Raw genomic sequence first — 17,816 nt, forward strand, 5'->3', positions numbered from 1 at the left:
AACCACCTGGTTAAAATTCAAAAGAAGTGGTGTTTGAAAAGCAAATTTGAAATCAGGTCTGACTAATCAATATTAATGTTATCTTCCTATAGCTGTTAAATTGATTACCTAGAATATACCCAATAATACATATTTGGATTTCACAGTGGACTACAAATGGAATTTGTACAAATTAATGATTTTGGGTCTTTAAACCAGGGGTTAAAAACAGACAAAAAAAAAACCCCAGTGAATTTTGACTGTTTCGGAAAGCAGTCCTCCAAATACCAGGAATCAGTTGCTTCAATTTTTAAATAAGGGCATTAGATCTCTTAGGATCACGAGTTTTCACCTTCTGTAGTTCACCGTGAATGACCTCACATTTGCGTAATTCTTTGCAGTGTGCAGCTGTAAGCTGTATCTTTTCCTGCCAAGCCTACAAAGAATTGCTGAATGTCAGTCTGCCATGTTCCAGTAGGTCTCAGCAAAACCTGCCTTTCGAGGAACTGTGGTATCTTAAAACTTCTTTTAGGGAATACAAATGCCTCAGCCCTCCCTCTGCAACTTATCCAAGTAACACCCAAGGTCACTAAAGCACTAATTTTCATCCCAATGTCCTCCCACTCACTCTATTCATAGAGCGAGCAACGGGAGGAAGTATTCAACTTCTTTTATAATACTGTGATACAGAAAAAAGCACCTCAAAGCAAAAGCATGATTAAGAGCAAACTATTTCCACAGAGTATGAGCTAAAATGAGAGTCACTTGATGACATTAAAATGTTGCTCTCTAAAATAAACACATGCAAAAATAATACACGTGTGGGCTATGTGTAAGGCATTTTTCTTTATTATTTTTCGGTTTATCTTAGTAATGCCAGAAAAATAACAGCCATTATTTTCACTTTAAATGCAAACCAAATACTGCTGCACACAGAGTACAAAGATCACCTATGAACATGGTTGGGTACAAAGGCCGTATTAGATGTATAGACTGCACTGTTTTTACATCAAAGTGAGACTGACAGAGCAATTTTTTGGACAATTATTTTAGCAAATAACCGTGCTACTAAACAAAGGCAAATACACATATATATACACAAACATGTTTCAACTAAAGTTATTCGTGTCACTTTGACAAACGAAGGCTTCTTCTCTGGTGGGTTTCACCAGATATTTGCACCCCAGAGTCCCCTGCCCTGATCCCGCCCCCAAATGCTGACTTGATCTGAAGAAAAAAATTAGAGATGTTCTTAATTAAAGGCACATTTGGCAGCTACTGAAAAGTGGCATGCATCTGGCACAGGTGCGCTCTCCCTAAAGCCACATGTGTGACTTCCATCTGCTATGCATCTTGTTTCTTTGAGTGGTAGTCCAATGTGATCCACCTTTAGCTAACTTGCTCTGTAATTCTGCAGCAGTTGGCTACTTAATGCACTATTTTCATTAAAGGCAAAAGGGAAATTTGCTCACAGTTGACAGAAAATGCACTTTTCGGTGTCAAAAATGGAAAATAAGGCATGAAATTTACAAAACAAGTTACAAGTGCTTTTGTTGTTCAGATGTATCATATAGACTTCATGCTTTTCTTTAGAGCTCAAAGTATTTCATTGGCTCATGTATAAAGGATTATGAAATGATTTTAAAAGTAATGAGATGCTTCAAAAGAAGAATATTGAATAAATTAAACTAAGTCACCACTTTCCCTTATAAATAATTTTACTGCATAATTCTTTCAGCCAAACTGGTATTAACCCTGTGATGCTTATTTTACTGGTAAAGATTACTGTGCAACTCCATAGGATCTACACTTGTACAACAGTCATACAGTATAGGTTAAAAGATAAGTGAACCTACCTATAGCAGCAGAATACCAAGAAATAAATGGTTTATTTTTTCTTTCTGAATCTAGAGGGAAAAAAAAAATAGGTTTTCCTCAATATGTATAACACTAATAAACTGGAATTATCCGCCCCCCCCATTTGCATTATGTTTTGCTGAGCCACTTAAAACTCTCAATTTAAGCTGTCATTAAAAGACAAATGATGAGGTACATGATTAAAGTGAGCTAAATTTGAGAATTAAGACAAGATAGTGATCATAGATACCAACTAATTTTTGGCTTAATTTTTAATGTAGGGAAAAACACATTAAGGAATTTGGAACCACAATGTAGCCTCCAACTGAAAAAGTACGGTTCACTACACTGCTCTGTTAACTGTAGTATAATTAGGGTGGCATGCTCTTCACTAAATTTAGATTCATTAAAACATTCTTGAGTTGTTAGAGCGTAGTAACCTACTGAACACATAATCTGATATCCAACAACCTTTAATTAAGCAAACTTTTGACGTTTATACATTTCCTGATCATTTGTAGCCTTAAAATACATTTGGAGATGTGGAAAGAGTAAATAACCTGTCTTTCAATAAATTTAGAAACATATACTTTATTTGTTCCTGTTTTTAAAAGTACTTAGATGTGAAAGCCTCCCTTTCTATTATATTGGTTATTGGCCCATGTAGGTAAATTCAGCCTTGAAATATTTTCATTTTGTTGACCCAAAGATAATGCAACAACTAAGAGCATCTCCGTTTCTAAAAGAAATGCTCCATGCTTTGGAATGTGGTTTAGGAGGCATGCTGCACTGTCTTGTAATGTCCTGAATTCAAAAGCGGAATTTTGTGGTGATGCATTTATCTTCTCAGCCACTTCTTGTCCCTGGATTAAGGAGATTTCAGTTACCACAAAGAGTTAATCTGCCAGTGAGTTAATGCTTCACGTGTGAAGAAGGCAAGGATACAGTCTTCTCACCACTGTTTAAGGGCGTCCAATTGAAATTTTTCTAATCAGTTACCACTGCAGAAAATATTTTGACCCCACTTTTACACTTCAGAGTACAAATATCTTCTATCCACAATGCATATACAGCTGATGCACAGTGAAACAGTCGCCTAGAACCACCAGGGTAAAAGAATACTTCCCTTTGGAAGAAGTATGATTAGAACTTCAAATCTGAGTTTTTCTTCTTTATGCAAAATCAGGCAGGTTGAAAAGAGGTCATTACCTTATTAGAAGGCTAACACACTGGCCAGAGGGATACTGAATGGGCTCCAATGTGACTTTTCTCAGGTTCTCATTTGGAGTTAGGGTTGGGGTAATTAAAGAGAAGTGTGCATAAGACACATAAAGGGAAATCCTAGGGATGATGAGGCTGGTCTAATAAAAAGTCATGGAAATTCTGGAATGTGTATTATGATTAATTGTAGCAGCACTAGTAAGTAGGCGTAGATAAATACTTGTTGAATGAATGGTCTTATGGACGCTTTGCAAACAAGAGTGGATTTGAAATAAATTTTTGGAGAGATTTTTGAAAGGAGACATTTCGTAAAAGTGGCTACCCTAATAGGAATGGTACAAATATTAAAAACAAAAGATTCAACTCTAACAAATAAATAAGAAAGGATATGACAGGATGGATTGCTTAATGATGATGCAACCAACATTCTGGTCTTAAAGGACTATATATTGTACTACTGTGATGTACATTTAATGCTCTAATAAATATCACGGAAAATTATTAAAGTACTAGGTTTCCACCATGACGCAGCACTTGTAAAAATGCCTCTAATGGCATGGTTAACAGAACTGCTGAAATGTTACTCATTATTCAGAGGACACATGCAGATACAGATGAACTGATGACTCTCTAAGGATGGAATACTGCACACTTCACAGATATTATAGTGGAGATTAATAACATTTTTTCTCTTCAACAAGTTGCATGCATTTCAGTCACAGTATTTGTTAGACTCAGAAGGTCAGTACATAGGTTTAATGAATAATCCATATTATGCTATTAATGATGAAGGTAGATGTTCTATTATGAATAGTTCTGATAGAGCAAAGACCTCAGGCAAGGTAGAATGTTTAATATAAACTTTAACAAACTGTAATACATGTTACCTAGGAAATTAAAAACCTTACAAAGCTCTGCTTAAAAGATACCCATCCTATTCTAACCAAATATTTTCCTACATGCCGAACTGCAACTTTAGATCATTCTTTTAAGAGGAATACATACATCCAGAACTAGAAACCAAGGCGTACCACAATACGTGCTTTTATGCTTAGTGTTGTATGTGTGTGTTTCAACTGAAAGAAATAAGAATCAACCATTTACTCCATATAATAATTTAATATATGCCAGCCAAACAAAGTATTTGTATCTTTATTCAATTAAATTAAAACAGACCTGCCAGGTATATTATATAACATTCACTATATACACATGATTTAGGCAATGCAAGGTAATTCTAGATATGCTGATCACTCAACTATTAGTCAAACATGACCGGTGTCAGCGACGCCCAACAAGTGCTCCTTTCCCACCGGGTGACTGCATTTCCACAGTATGGTTAGAGGGACAGCTACAAGCCATGACATGGATTACCAGTAAATTTCTGTGGGAAAAGGGGGGAAATGACAATCTAGCATAAAGATTAACAGTCTCCTAAATGTAAATCATATGCTTGACAGTTACGTTTTTAGAAGAGTTCTTCTGTCATTGTTAATGACACAAAACTTCGTTTGAAGGCAACACCACCACATTCTGTTTGTGTAGGGAGGGTGGGTAGGGCGATGCTCTTAAAATTGGCATACTTATTCTTAAAAAAAAAAAAAAAAAAAGTACCTCTTTGGTGAAGCCTCGGTACCCATTCAATTCACTGTAATAATCTGTAAACAGGACTGCAGTATGGTGCTGGGCCTTGATTCCAACAAGGGCAGGTACCACAGCCTTTCCTCACAGTCCTCTGAATGATTTTTAAGAAAATATTCTAAAGTAGGACGAGTAAAAGCAAAGGAAAACAAAGGAGGATTTGAAGATCCCTGTTTAAGATTTCTTTTTAAAAAGTGCATAATATTTTGAATTACAAAAGCTGTCATCATGTGGGCCTGCTGGACACTAGACTGTTTTCCATCCCTTTAATGATAAAGATCACTTCACAAAAAGAGGACTCCTGCTTACTGCTGGCAAAAGGTTCCTTTACTTGATTTTCAGGTGAAATCAGTTGTCCACTTCCTCTAGATCAATCTTTCCATATTCACTTTATAATTACGTCCGTGTTAAAATTCATTGTCTTATGACTGCATCTTGAAGTAGAGTCGTTAGTGTTTGGAGTTCTCATTGTAACTCCTCAGTGCTGGCACGTTCAGTGCATCCATCGCCAGCAATGGATCTGGGGCTAGGAAAACGTACATCCTGGTCCAGAGGAACTCAGGAAGAATGGGCATTCTCCAACAGTGGTGGTCCGTCTCTGTGCATGGACGGGTGGGTGTGCTCCCTTTTGTAAGTTTTTGGAGGGAGTTTAGGGATATGCTGAGAAGTGCTTTGTCGTGGAGGAACAGGCGGCCCAGCAATGGAATGGAGGTCCACTTCTTGTGTCAGTGGTGGTGACGGCAGATGCCTTCTTGTTCCGTGAGGAGAAGGTGTTTGAGGAGGAGGTGGTGTAAAGGGGGAGGGGCTGTTTGGGAAGAAGGCATTACTATGGTCACTTTTTTTGCCCAGAGGGGGAGGTTGGAGATGTAGTGGTGAACTTGAGAAAACATCAGGTGTCCTCACGGGTTCTCGTGGAGGTAATAAGGGAGGGCTTTCAGGAGGGTCTGATATAGAGGTCCGGTCTGATATTGAATACCGTGGTGAATAGGCTTTTGATGTGGGTTGCCTAGGAGGAATTGCTGGGGGGCTGTCCAAATGCTTAGACATCATCTAACATAAATGGAAAAAAAAAGACATTTATTAACAACATATGCAGCACCATGAATATACTAAGAATTAAGCTGGGTTTTCAAATATGTTATTGGAAGAACTCTAGGTGTGGATCAGGGAGTTTTGCCATATGCTTTAAATTGGAGGTTATGGCCGTTCATCCATTAAAAAAAGTATTTTTCCTTCAATGTTAAGTTTTTATTCTTCTCAAAATTTTGTTTGCTGCTGCTTACCTATCACTCAATCTAAGATCATTTCAATTTAGCATGTTACCTATCAATTTTATAATGTTAAATTTACTATAATAGCATTTCATGGTATTCTGCAAAGAGTTTTGCTTTGCCCAGGTGCTCTGCTCTCTGGACACTTTGAGACCACTGAATCATGTTAACAGTTGGCAAAGAAAGAAATTTAAACAGGTAGGAAAAAAATAGCTATTATGAGCTGTTAAGGTCTCTTCTGACCTGGAATTTTCATGAAAATCCCACTTAAAAGCCTGTCAGATTCACCTGTTACAGGCTTAGATATATAACATTTAGCACTGAGATATAGTTTCATTTAAAACGTGCCTTCATATAAAGCTTCAGATCTCTTTCTATCTTTTTAAAGAACTGCTTGAGACTACATTACTCTTAAATTATAGGTTAAACTTGTGGGTTTTTTTTTTTGACAGTACCCAGATTTAGATTTATAAGTATTTTGAAAACCTACCAGAAAACTACTTTCAGAAGTAAGGAAATAAACATTACTGCATGATAAACCCATACTTAATTCCGGTTTAAACTCTATTAAGCCCCAATACCCTGAGTATTAACCTCATTCCGTTAGAACTCAATGAGAGATGAGCGCTTGATTATAATGGAACTGCAATGATTCCAGTCTCCAGATAACCAGATGTTCTACTTTACCTTAGATGGCGAAGATTCCGCTGGGGCAGACTCTGGCCGTCTTCGTGGAGGAACAGGAGGGGGGACAGGCACTTCATCAGTGCTCTTGGTTAAACTTATAGATGATACTGAAGCAGATCCTGTAGGATGGTACAATTTTGAAAAGTTCACAGGAATTTTATATCATCAATCCTGCTTATATTTATTAAAAGAAATGTACAGAAGTATCAAAAGCAGAATTCAATAAAGCAACACCCAAGAGTACTTCCTTTATTAAAGCAAACTGCTATAAAAGCATGCAGAAATTTCTCAGCAGAGTTTTCAGAGAAAAAGCTGTCTAAGTTATTCTGTTGTTATACTTCTTGAAGAAAATAACATTTCCATTGTGAATCTATTACTGGAATTTTCTGGGAGAGAGCAAACTATTAAAAACTTTTGGAACGGTAATTTTTGTTAACCTTTTATGATGGGCTCATTTCCCGCGCCCTCCTCCTCAACCCCCCCCAATCATGACTATTAGTACAGAATTTCCTTGCCTTCACTTTATAGTCTTTGGGAATACTTTCTGGTCTTAACCACTCTCTCCAATGTCTCTCCCTGCCATCCTTTCAAAGGATGGCAGGGAGAGACTCTAGTGTCCTGGGGAAGGATCTCTTCATTTTGCTTAGGTATCAGCTCTCCTTGGTGGGGAAGCAAAGTCAGGTTCACCACATTCTAATCCAAAATTTTTCATTGTAATGAACGCATTTAAAATGACTGAGGCTATGCTGATAATAAAAACAGAAATTACACTAGAATCTAGTGAACCTGATTTAGGAGTAAACTGATGAACTGGCACTAAAAAGGTAAGTAAAAGCCTCTAATTATAACCTATCTTACAAACATTTATGATAAGGGCTTAATATAGGCATATAAATAACTACACTTTGAAAAACATTAATGTAAGTTAACCTGTACATCAGCACAATGAAAAAGATGTGAAAAAACACTTAAATGATCATTCAAAATTGTATTTGGCAGGTTTTCTTTCCTTTAAACACTGACAGTTCTAATTTTGTCAATTAAATGTTATAACAAGATAGAACTTAGAGTACTTTGTGTATTGATATTATTTAAATGAGCAACATTCTGATCACCTACCTTTCTTCTTATGAGACTATGTAAGTTAGCGTATAACACTATTTTCCATTGTATACATTCTGAAGTCATTTGTATGAAGGACAGCAAAAAACAATCTATTGGCTTAAAATTTATGGGATAGTTGGTGAATTGTTAGTTTACTTTAAAATTAAAAACAAATACCTACACTGGAACTTTATTTTGCTTATCAGTGATGAATATTTAGGTTATATAATACAGATCACAGTGATAAGGTAGCTGTTCTAAAGTCAAGTAAGTCATTTGCCTACAGCCTGTGCTGCCCGCAGCCCAAGTGTATTTTGTGACTTAGACACTGCATGTAGCTGCCAACATTCTCATATGCGCATGCATGCTCTTGCCTTTTTTTTTTAAGTTGGGCATTAGAACTCCAGAGTTGGAAATGAGAAATGGTTAAATGTGGAAGCCACCCATATAATAATGTTCTTTCAAAAGAGAAGAAAGGTTTTACAAAAAGCATGAGAATTATATAAGTTTAAGCAAATCATTTATGATCAAAAGATAGTACAAGTGAAGGCCTCACTTCTAAGATGCTGCAAAGCAGGGCACCAATGCTGCCAGACCCAAGACGAGTTTTAGCAGGAAAGGTTACATTTGGTTTAATTTTTAAAGCCAAAGCAAAAATTATGAGTCTTAAACCAAATATACTAACTTGGGCCATGGGGCAGTGTAACTTGGATAAAGACGGTATCGCTGCCTGTGAAAGGAAACAAGAAAAAGTAGATTTTTTTCTTTCATAAATATATTCAACTCATCTGTAAAAATTTATTTATCATAGAAATGTTATTTCTGTCATTCTAGTTTTAAAGAATGATAGAACAGTTTAGCAAAAGCTCATTACTACTTTTGAGAAAAAGAATTAAATTGCATTAATATCATTAGGAATTTCGAAGATTCGTTTTAGATTCACTACTTGATATCATAATAATTAAATGAAAAAGCATTCATGAGAAAACTACAATATCCTTCTATTTCAATGGAAGACTTCCAAAAAATGTATAAACCCAATTTGAGCAAAGAATTCAGTTGGACATACAGAAATATGTCATTCACTAAGGATAATTTTGAAAACCCAAACTTGTGAAAATAAGTAGTAAATAATGAATTTATATTATAAAAATACCATTATTATTATTATTTATATATATATATATACCTTAGAAAATGTTCTTGGGGCATGTGTTCATCACAAAATAACTATAGCTTTGGATATTACAACAAGCTGAAAGTGATATAGCTTTTCCCCTTCTATATTTTTAAACACTTAAAATATCATTAAACATTTTTGGTGCTTAGACACGTTATTTATACAGGAAACTGATAATTTTTGAATATCTAATTTCAACAATACTAATTCTTTTAAGAAAAAAATTGAAAATTATAAAATGCAAAGCTCTGAGAGCATTTAAGCAGAAAAACAGACAAAAGCTAGAGGATCTATACTGGTTCTAAATCAATACAGTCGTTTAGGTTACACCGCCTCATATCACCAACATTCTGAACAGATCATATCTAAGAGGCTAAAGCCATAACTCTAGCATGAGACTGAGCTGATTAATTCAGGTTTCTCTCTCTCATTTTGATTAGGGCTGTTGCTTTTTCTAACTTCTTTGGTCAGAACAAGTATAATTTTACGTCCTAGGTTTAGTCGGCAATTTGACTCCTTATATAGATACAGTGTTTTTGTTTCCCAGACAGCCCTGATTTCAAATAACTTAGCCTACTACCTCCTTTCCATATGTACTGATATTTATTTGGAGGCTATGGTTACTGAGGGTAGCAATCCAGTGAATTCTAGTAAGTTAGCTCTCAAAAGATTAAAATTCACTTTTATACTTTTGACATTAAATAATGCTGCTGCTGTGTCAAAGATTCTCTTCACTACAAATGAGATTCTCTTCAGTAACGTAACAGGGATTTAAAGGGAGTATCTGCTCCAGTGCTTACTACTTATGTATTTTCCACTTTTTTGGGAAGGAAATAAGGATGCTTTTTGGGGATAAGAATCAAGAACATGGTCGTATACTTAGTGCAATATAGGAGTAAAATCAAAACATAAGCTAATGACAGCCACCAACTGCAGGCTTTTAGAAAGAATGATTACACCTACACATACATACTTGTGCACAGAGTTGTAGGCTGGGCTTTGGTCTAATGTATATACAGCAAAGGCTAAGATTTATGTGTAAACTTGGGGCACTTTTCTGATTTGTCACTTCAAACTAATTGCTTAGTCTTACTGCCTGGAAAATGCTATAAAAAATTCTTTCAGAATTATACATTATATATCTCAAGAAATATATACTAGGAATTCTTGTCAGCTAGGTACTGAACAAATTTATTGACAGTGACTTAGGGCTGAAATCCAGTTAATCGAAAAGTAGCATCCGCTGGTTAAGTACAAATCCCAGACAACAGATCAGTGGTTTCTCCATTGTGGCTGCATGTTAGGCCCTGCTGGAAGGTTTTTAAAAATACTGATGCCCACCTGCCAGCGCTGGTCTAGTACAAGCATGCACTGAGCATATAGGTATTTTTTTAAAGCTCTCCAGGGGATTATAACTTTTAGTCAGGGTTGAAACCACTGTTGGACGATAACCTCCAATTTATAACTGAGTCATTCTGAGAATAAAAATAAACATTTTCCTATAGAAAAAAATTATATAAATCATGGATAATTTCTTAAATTTACAAAAGCCTGTTAAATGCAAATGTATGAGATCAGAAACTAGTCACCTACAACAATCTGCTACAAAGAAAAGCTTTGCATTCCAGCTTAAAATATATCTTTTCTTGTAAAGTTTTCCCTACTAAGGGATGGGGTAAAGCTCATGTCTAGCACACAGACCAGGCCAGACCCATGGCTCCCTTTTATCATTGCAACCTTCAACAGCAGTGTATCAAGAGCACTTCATCCTCCTCTCTCCATGCTAGAGCCACAGATACAAAGCTGGTGGTCTTTCCCCTTTTCCCGGCCACTGTCATCATCACCTGAGAGATGGACCTGGTGAGGGCAAGGTGTGGAGCAGGGCTCTGAATGTGAGCATATGTATAGCAGCACTAGGTAGGTGGCCAGTTTCCTTCCCTCTCTGTCTTCACCACCAAGTTTTCTGTGACCATTCCTGCCCATTCTGTGGTCATCTTTGTGTGAATTTCTATTGCATTTATATCTTCACTCATTTAGCATTTTGTCAGTAAACTAAAACTTATACATCGTCTCTGCAGTCTTACTGAGAGATGAAAAAAAATCATAGTACAAACAGAATCAAAGCATTTAACCCTGGCTAAGCATTTAACTATGATTTCTTTTATTATGATTATTTTTTTTAATCTCTCAGTAGGATTGCAAGCCTTACCAGAGAAGATGTGTCCAAGCTTATTTAGCAAGAAATGAGATATTGACAGATATTGGCTGAAGAAATTAATCTTTGTTTTTAAAGTAAATTATTTTGGGGGAAAAAACTAAAAAAAAAAGCAAAACAACTAGTATAACTGATCAAAAAATTCTAGTCAAATTTTGCCTTTTGAAAACCTTAAGCAATGTCTTTGCTTTGCAATGCCTTTCTACCTCTCCGTACTGAGTGGAACATGTCCAGATGACTTAAAAATGTAGGTACAGCAGCTCTTTCCTGCCAGGCCCTGAGGACAGCAAGGAAGTAGGTATTCGCTGTAGTGGCAACACAATGAGTACCAAGTTGGATGTGCTGGTGACCACTGGGCCCTCCCCCCATTAACACTAGCGGATCTTTTAAGCAGAGTGGGGTCAAAAGCAGATAAGGACCTTTAATATCCATAAATGAGCTTTAAGGAGGGGGTTACCTGAGCTTACAGATGGTTTTGAATTATACTGGCTTTCTTAATTTCAAAATCTGTTATTTTCAATTTTTACTAAGGACAAAAGGAATAGTAACAGGGGTTTCCTTTTATCACAAAGAAAGAGAAACTGAAAAAATCCTCAGGAATAAGATTACGAAGCCTAATTCCTGCTACAGTGGTTTCGCTTGTCCAGCTATTTTAAGTTGATATTATTCCACTGCCACATATGAGAAAACAATGATCCAGAGCACTGCATTCCAAAATGACTCTTTTCCCCTGTTTGACTAATCATTTAAAGTTCAGCACTAGTAGGGAATGAAATAAGTATCTCCTGTTTCTCCACACCTTTAATTTTTAGCTACTTAAATAAGAAAAACAGAATTTGCAGTCGATGGCTTTCATGTGATTTCAATAATTCACTCATGTGGGAATCTTTATAACACAGATCATAGCCATCTGCTCGAGGAAAAAAACCTCTTCAAACAGTTAAATGGGTCATAATAAATAATAATTTTAGGTCAGGTATACTGTAAAAAGTACTGGTTTTATTTTATTACTTAATTTAGGATGTTGGCGAGTTGGGGAAACAGTAATATTTTACCTGGTTTTACTTGAACTTATAAAAAATATCTGATAGCCTACTAGTAACATAACATGACTTCGTAATCTTCAGTAGCCAAATAAAGCCAAGATGTAGTAATTCTTAAAACAAACACAGTTTATGTGGTAGAAAAGATAAGACAAACTGATGGATAACTACAAATATATATTCGACACAGGAATAAATAAGTAGTATTCTGGACCAAATCTCAAAATAGTAGAACTCCATAATTTTTTTTTTAAACAGATTTCTGAGTTGGAAAAAATCAAAAAGTCTAGTTTAATCCACAGAAGGCACCAAAAAACTGTTTTTATCTAAAATCAGAAAGCTCACTAGCAGACTGAGATGACAAACTAGGAGTTAGGAGTACTATGTCAGTGCTTAACTACCTCCCCAACAGTGTCAGGATGCCTCTCAGTATTGGATCCTATTACGTCTAATATTAGGGGAGAACTTGAACTCTACAATGAGCTAAGACAGCCAGTGGAAAGAGCATGTGGAAGTGGTTGTAAAAGGGTTAAAAGCAACTGCATTCAAATTCTGATTTAATAATGAATAAATGAAAAAAGGTTCTAAGATCTTAGCAGAGCTTTAAAGCTCAATATGAAATTGATTTTAAAAATTAATGGCAACAGTGAAGGTAGCCTCTCAAAGGGCTAGGCTGGGCTGTACAGTTTGGTACCCATTAGCCACATGTGCTTATTAAGTGCTTGAATGTGGCTAGTCCAAATTGAGATCTGCGGTAAGTATAAAATACATATTGCATTTTGAAGATTTAGGACAAAAACTGAGATTGTGAAATATCTCAGTAAATTTTTATACTGATTTCATGTTTAAATGACAATATTTTGTAATATACTGGGTTAAATAAAATATATTATTGAAATTAATTTCACTTAATTTTTGCATTTTAAAAATGTAGAAAGAACATTTAAAAGTCACATATGGGGCTCATACTATAAGTATTTGTATTGGACAGCACTGATTTATAAATAGGAAAGGATGAGCGACAGTGACAAATCTGTGAGAGTTGTATGGCTGGGCTTGAAAGCACAGGAGTTTATTAGGCACTATATAGGATGCTGTTGACGGAACAAGGGTTAAGTAGAAGTGTGAATTTGATACATTGTAAAATTAGAAACTACAGGATTTGGTCAGAAAGAAATCATGTAGTGAGCAGTTTCAAATATAATTTTGGAGGAAACATTTAAAGCATCAGATTGATTAGTCCATGCAGTTTTAGCAGTTATCTTCCTTTCCTCTGGAAGTCAGAGAGGCATTTTCAAATTTGCCAATTGAAAACAAATGCTCAAATGAAATTTCAATTACCAATTTAATTACCAGGCCTATCAGTAAAGTAATACATTTAAAGAGGCCTGTTCTAATTTATTTTATACTTTTATAATAATATATTTGGAAATGGTATGTGGTTTATCTACAAATTTACCAAAAAAAAATATATACACACACACACACACACACACAGATTATTTTTTACTTCCAGTACATATAACACTAACAGTTACTTAAAGCACTTAAAACTTGAACACCTACTTGAGTGAAAAGGGCTTGAATGATCAGAATCAAATACGCTGCAAACATCTGTGGTACTAGAAGCACCAGAAGCAGGAGGAGGTGTTAACGGTGTTCTTGGAGAATTTGGTGCAGATGCTGTACTTTCTGTTTCACTTTCAGGGATCCTACTATAACTAATTTTCCTTGGCTCTTGCTGCAGAGGTGTGGGATGTCTCATAGTACCTGGTCTTGGGTTTGATGGACGAACACCAGGAGATTTTAGGGGATAGTTGTATTTTTTTGGCTGTAGACATATCAAAAGAAACACAATACTTACAACACCGTTAATGGAAAAGAAGGTTCTTCTATAAATGCCTGGTAAAATTCGATTAATATCCAGGAAAACCATAAACCACTAATACTGATTCAAATCAAAGTATTCAAGTTAAAGAGTTAACACCCCATTTCCATAAAGCCTTGGCTATCTAAATTAGTACAGAATGAATTTCTTTAAATAACTGAATTTTAATCCTATAAATACCAGAGTATTTGTTATTTCAATATTTCTGATGGAAATCTTTCTAAGATACAGTGAACATTTCTCTGGCTTTTAAAATGGACTGTGTGAAACTAATTTAATCTTGGGAGGAAAGTCAAGACCGTTGTTTTGAACTATGATACCTTCAGTTCAGTTCAGTTCAGTCACTCAGTCATGTCCGACTCTTTGCAACCCCATGAATCACGGCACGCCAGGCTTCCCTGTCCATCACCAACTCCTGGAGTTCATTCAAACTCATGTCCATCGAGTCGGTGATGCCATCCCGCCATCTCATCCTCTGTCGTCCCCTTCTCCTCCTGCCCCCAATCCCTCCCAGCATCAGTCTTTTCCAATGAGTCAACTCTTCGCATGAAGTGGCCAAAGTACTGGAGTTTCAGCTTCAGCATCAGTCCTTCCAGTGAGCACCCAGGAATGATCTCCTTTAGGATGGACTCGTTGGATCTTCTTGCAGTCCAAGGGACTCTCAAGACTCTTCTCCAACACCACAGTTCAAAAGCATCAATTCTTTGGCACTCAGCCTTCTTCACAGTCCAACTCTCACATCCATACATGACCACTGGAAAAACCATAGCCTTGACTAGACAGACCTTTGTTGGCAAAGTGATATCTCTGCTTTTCAATATGCTATCTAGGTTGGTCATAACTTTCCTTCCAAGGAGTAAACACCTTTTAATTTCATGGCTGCAATCACCATCTGCAGTGACTCTGGAGCCCAAAAAAATAAAGTCTGACACTGTCTCCACTGTTTCCCCATCTATTTCCCATGAAGTGATGGGACCGGATGCCATGATCTTAGTTTTCTGAACGTTGAGCTTTAAGCCAAATTTTTCACTCTCCTCTTTCACTTTCATCAAGAGGCTTTTTAGTTCCTCTTCGCTTTCTGCCATAAGGGTGGTGTTACCTGCATATCTGAGGTTATTGGTATTTCTCCTGGCAATCTTGATTCCAGCTTGTGCTTCTTCCAGCCCAGCGTTTCTCATGATGTATTCTGCATATAAGTTAAATAAGCAGGGTGACAACATACAGCCTTGACATACTCCTTTTCCTATTTGGAACCAGTGTGTTGTTCCATGTCCAGTTCTAACTGTCGCTTCCTGACCTGCATATAGGTTTCTCAAGAGGCAGGTCAGGTGGTCTGGTATTCCCATCTCTTGAAGAATTTTTCACAGTTTATTGTGATCCACACAGTCAAGGCTTTGGCATAGTCAATAAAACAGAAATAGATGTTTTTCTGGAACTCTCTTGCTTTTTTGATGATCCAGCAGATGTTGGCAATTTGCTCTCTGGTTCCTCTGCCTTTTCTAAAACCAGCTTGAACATCTGGAAGTTCACGGTTCACATATTGCTGAAGCCTGGCTTAGAGAACTTTGAGCATTACTTTACTAGCATGTGAGATGAGTGCAATTGTGTGGTAGTTTGAGCATTCTTTGGCATTGCCTTTCTTTGGGATTGGAATGAAAACTGACCTTTTCCAGTCCTGTGGCCACTGCTGAGTTTTCCAAATTTGCTGGCATATTGAGTACAGCACTTTCACAGCATCATCTTTCAGGATTTGAAAGAGCTCAACTGGAATTCCATCACCTCCACTAGCTTTGTTTGTAGTGATGTTTTCTAAGGCCCACTTGATTTCACATTCCAGGATGTCTGGCTCTAGGTGAGTGATCACACCATCGTGATTATCTGGGTCGTGAAGATCTTTTTTGTACAGTTCTTCTGTGTATTCTTGCCACCTCTTCTTAATATCTTCTGCTTCTGTTAGGTCCATACCATTTCTGTCCTTTATTGAGCCCATCTTTGCATGAAATGTTCCCTCGGTATCTCTGATTTTCTCGAAGAGATCTCTAGTCTTTCCCATTCTGTTGTTTTCCTCTATTTCTTTGCATTGATTGCTGAGGAAGGCTTTCTTATCTCTCCTTGCTATTCTTTGGAACTCTGCATTCAGATATCTGACTATGCGGTAATACAGTGATGCCATCAGGATTATTTACAAATGCATTTTGTAAATGCTATTTACAAATGGATTAAATTGCTTGAGTTCTCACCTGTTTATGCTAGTTTTATGACATTTTTTTTCTTACAGAGTGATTGTTTCTCGATGTCAGTGTATTTCACTGGAGCAGACTATATAGCTAGTTTCAATTTTCTGTTTTTAATCTGTCTTTTGAAATTGTTTTAGGCCTTGAGAAATTTTCTTATAGAGTAACTTCATTAAGCTTTAGTTCACAGACATTATGAGATTTATCTTGGTTACTTAGAAGCCATTTATGTTTCTTCTTGATTCCTGACTTTCTTATGAATAAGAGAGATTATATTCAGAACAGTGAAATGATGATACTGGATATAAATTTGGTCAGGCACTTACAAGTAATAGGAAAGAATGGAAATTTTGTTTCCTCCTCCAAAAAGTATCTTTTGCCAAATCTGTTATTTTTACAGGTAATGATTTATAGTTAAATTCTCATGTCATTACTTTCAAAAAAGTTGTAAGTACATATATTTACTATAAGTGAATCGATATAAATCAAATTTCCTGCCCTTAAAATAAATAATGAATAACATTTTTCTTTGTCAAAACAAAACTAAAACTTGCACGTTTGTCCAACTTCTTCATCTATTGTATTAAGATTTTATTCACATTAATGTTAGTGTTCATTTACTTGGAACTAAGTGGACTAATCCTGAGTGTATTTATTAAGGACTTATTCATTATTTTTATCCATTACACATGCACTTCATCCCTGAATGCCTTTATAGAAAACTATAAACCACCAGATAGATGTAGATAACAACTGCAAAAAATATTTAAATGTAAAGGAAATAATATGAATGCTTACAAATCTTGGAAGAGGCTTAGGGTTTCGTGGTTCTATTTCTAGGGATTTGTTGAAAAGATAATCCGTAAATTCTTTTTCCATGCTATTTCCCATTGGATTCAAGTTTTCAAAAAACCTCTAAAATAAATGCAAAGAATTATTATTAATGTTAATTTACATTCAGTTTAAAAGTCATGAAAATAACAAAACATTTTAACACAAAACTGGAATTATTTAAAGTTTTATTTTCCTTTTTCTCTTCTATGAAATAAACCTGACTCTTATCAGGTGGTTATAAACTTAATCAGAAATATGTATCCTCAAAGAATTCAACTTACTTTGATATCTGACTCTACTCGTAAACAGTAAGGCTGATTTTGGTACTGCTGGATCTCGCCTGTTATTTCTGCTACTTTCCTCCTTTTACTAAAGTTTATAAGCTCTTTTCCATGCCGTTTTAGGACCTCAGGGTTGCCTTCTTCTGTTTTCAAGATATTAGTGAGATAAATTCCTGGAAGATATAATGAAATTATTTCAAGGATAAAAATGGAAAAGGCTAGTTTTTTTCTTTTTCCATAATTATATTACACTGTACCATCTCAATCATCATAACCGAAGAATTAAAGCACAAATTTCCACTCTATGAAAAAAAACAGGCTAAGTAAATATCAAGAGAAAGGGAGACCAAGTTTAAGAAAATTAATCGATTTACAAGAAGA

At 35.9% G+C, this 17,816-nt stretch overlaps 1 protein-coding gene across 3 annotated transcripts in view; it reads right to left on the reverse strand.

Moving 5' to 3' along the window:
• Positions 1-4,195: 4,195 nt before the first annotated feature.
• The window catches only part of SOS1 (SOS Ras/Rac guanine nucleotide exchange factor 1), a 131,417-nt gene continuing 117,796 nt past the window's right edge, over positions 4,196-17,816 (reverse strand). For 2 of the 3 annotated variants that reach the window (XM_006071204.3, XM_006071202.3), the window contains 6 exons: positions 17,436-17,608; positions 17,119-17,235; positions 13,765-14,029; positions 8,446-8,490; positions 6,657-6,775; positions 4,196-5,748 (listed from right to left, as the gene is read on the reverse strand). In XM_006071204.3, the coding sequence (XP_006071266.1) occupies positions 5,257-5,748; positions 6,657-6,775; positions 8,446-8,490; positions 13,765-14,029; positions 17,119-17,235; positions 17,436-17,608 (1,211 nt within the window). In that variant the 3' untranslated portion in view covers positions 4,196-5,256. The remainder of the gene's footprint in view (positions 5,749-6,656; positions 6,776-8,445; positions 8,491-13,764; positions 14,030-17,118; positions 17,236-17,435; positions 17,609-17,816) is intronic. The other variant, XM_006071203.3, reaches the window with a different exon arrangement.

The sequence above is a fragment of the Bubalus bubalis genome, chromosome 12, assembly GCF_019923935.1.
Source record: "Bubalus bubalis isolate 160015118507 breed Murrah chromosome 12, NDDB_SH_1, whole genome shotgun sequence".
In the NCBI taxonomy this organism is placed as follows: Eukaryota; Metazoa; Chordata; class Mammalia; order Artiodactyla; family Bovidae; genus Bubalus; species Bubalus bubalis.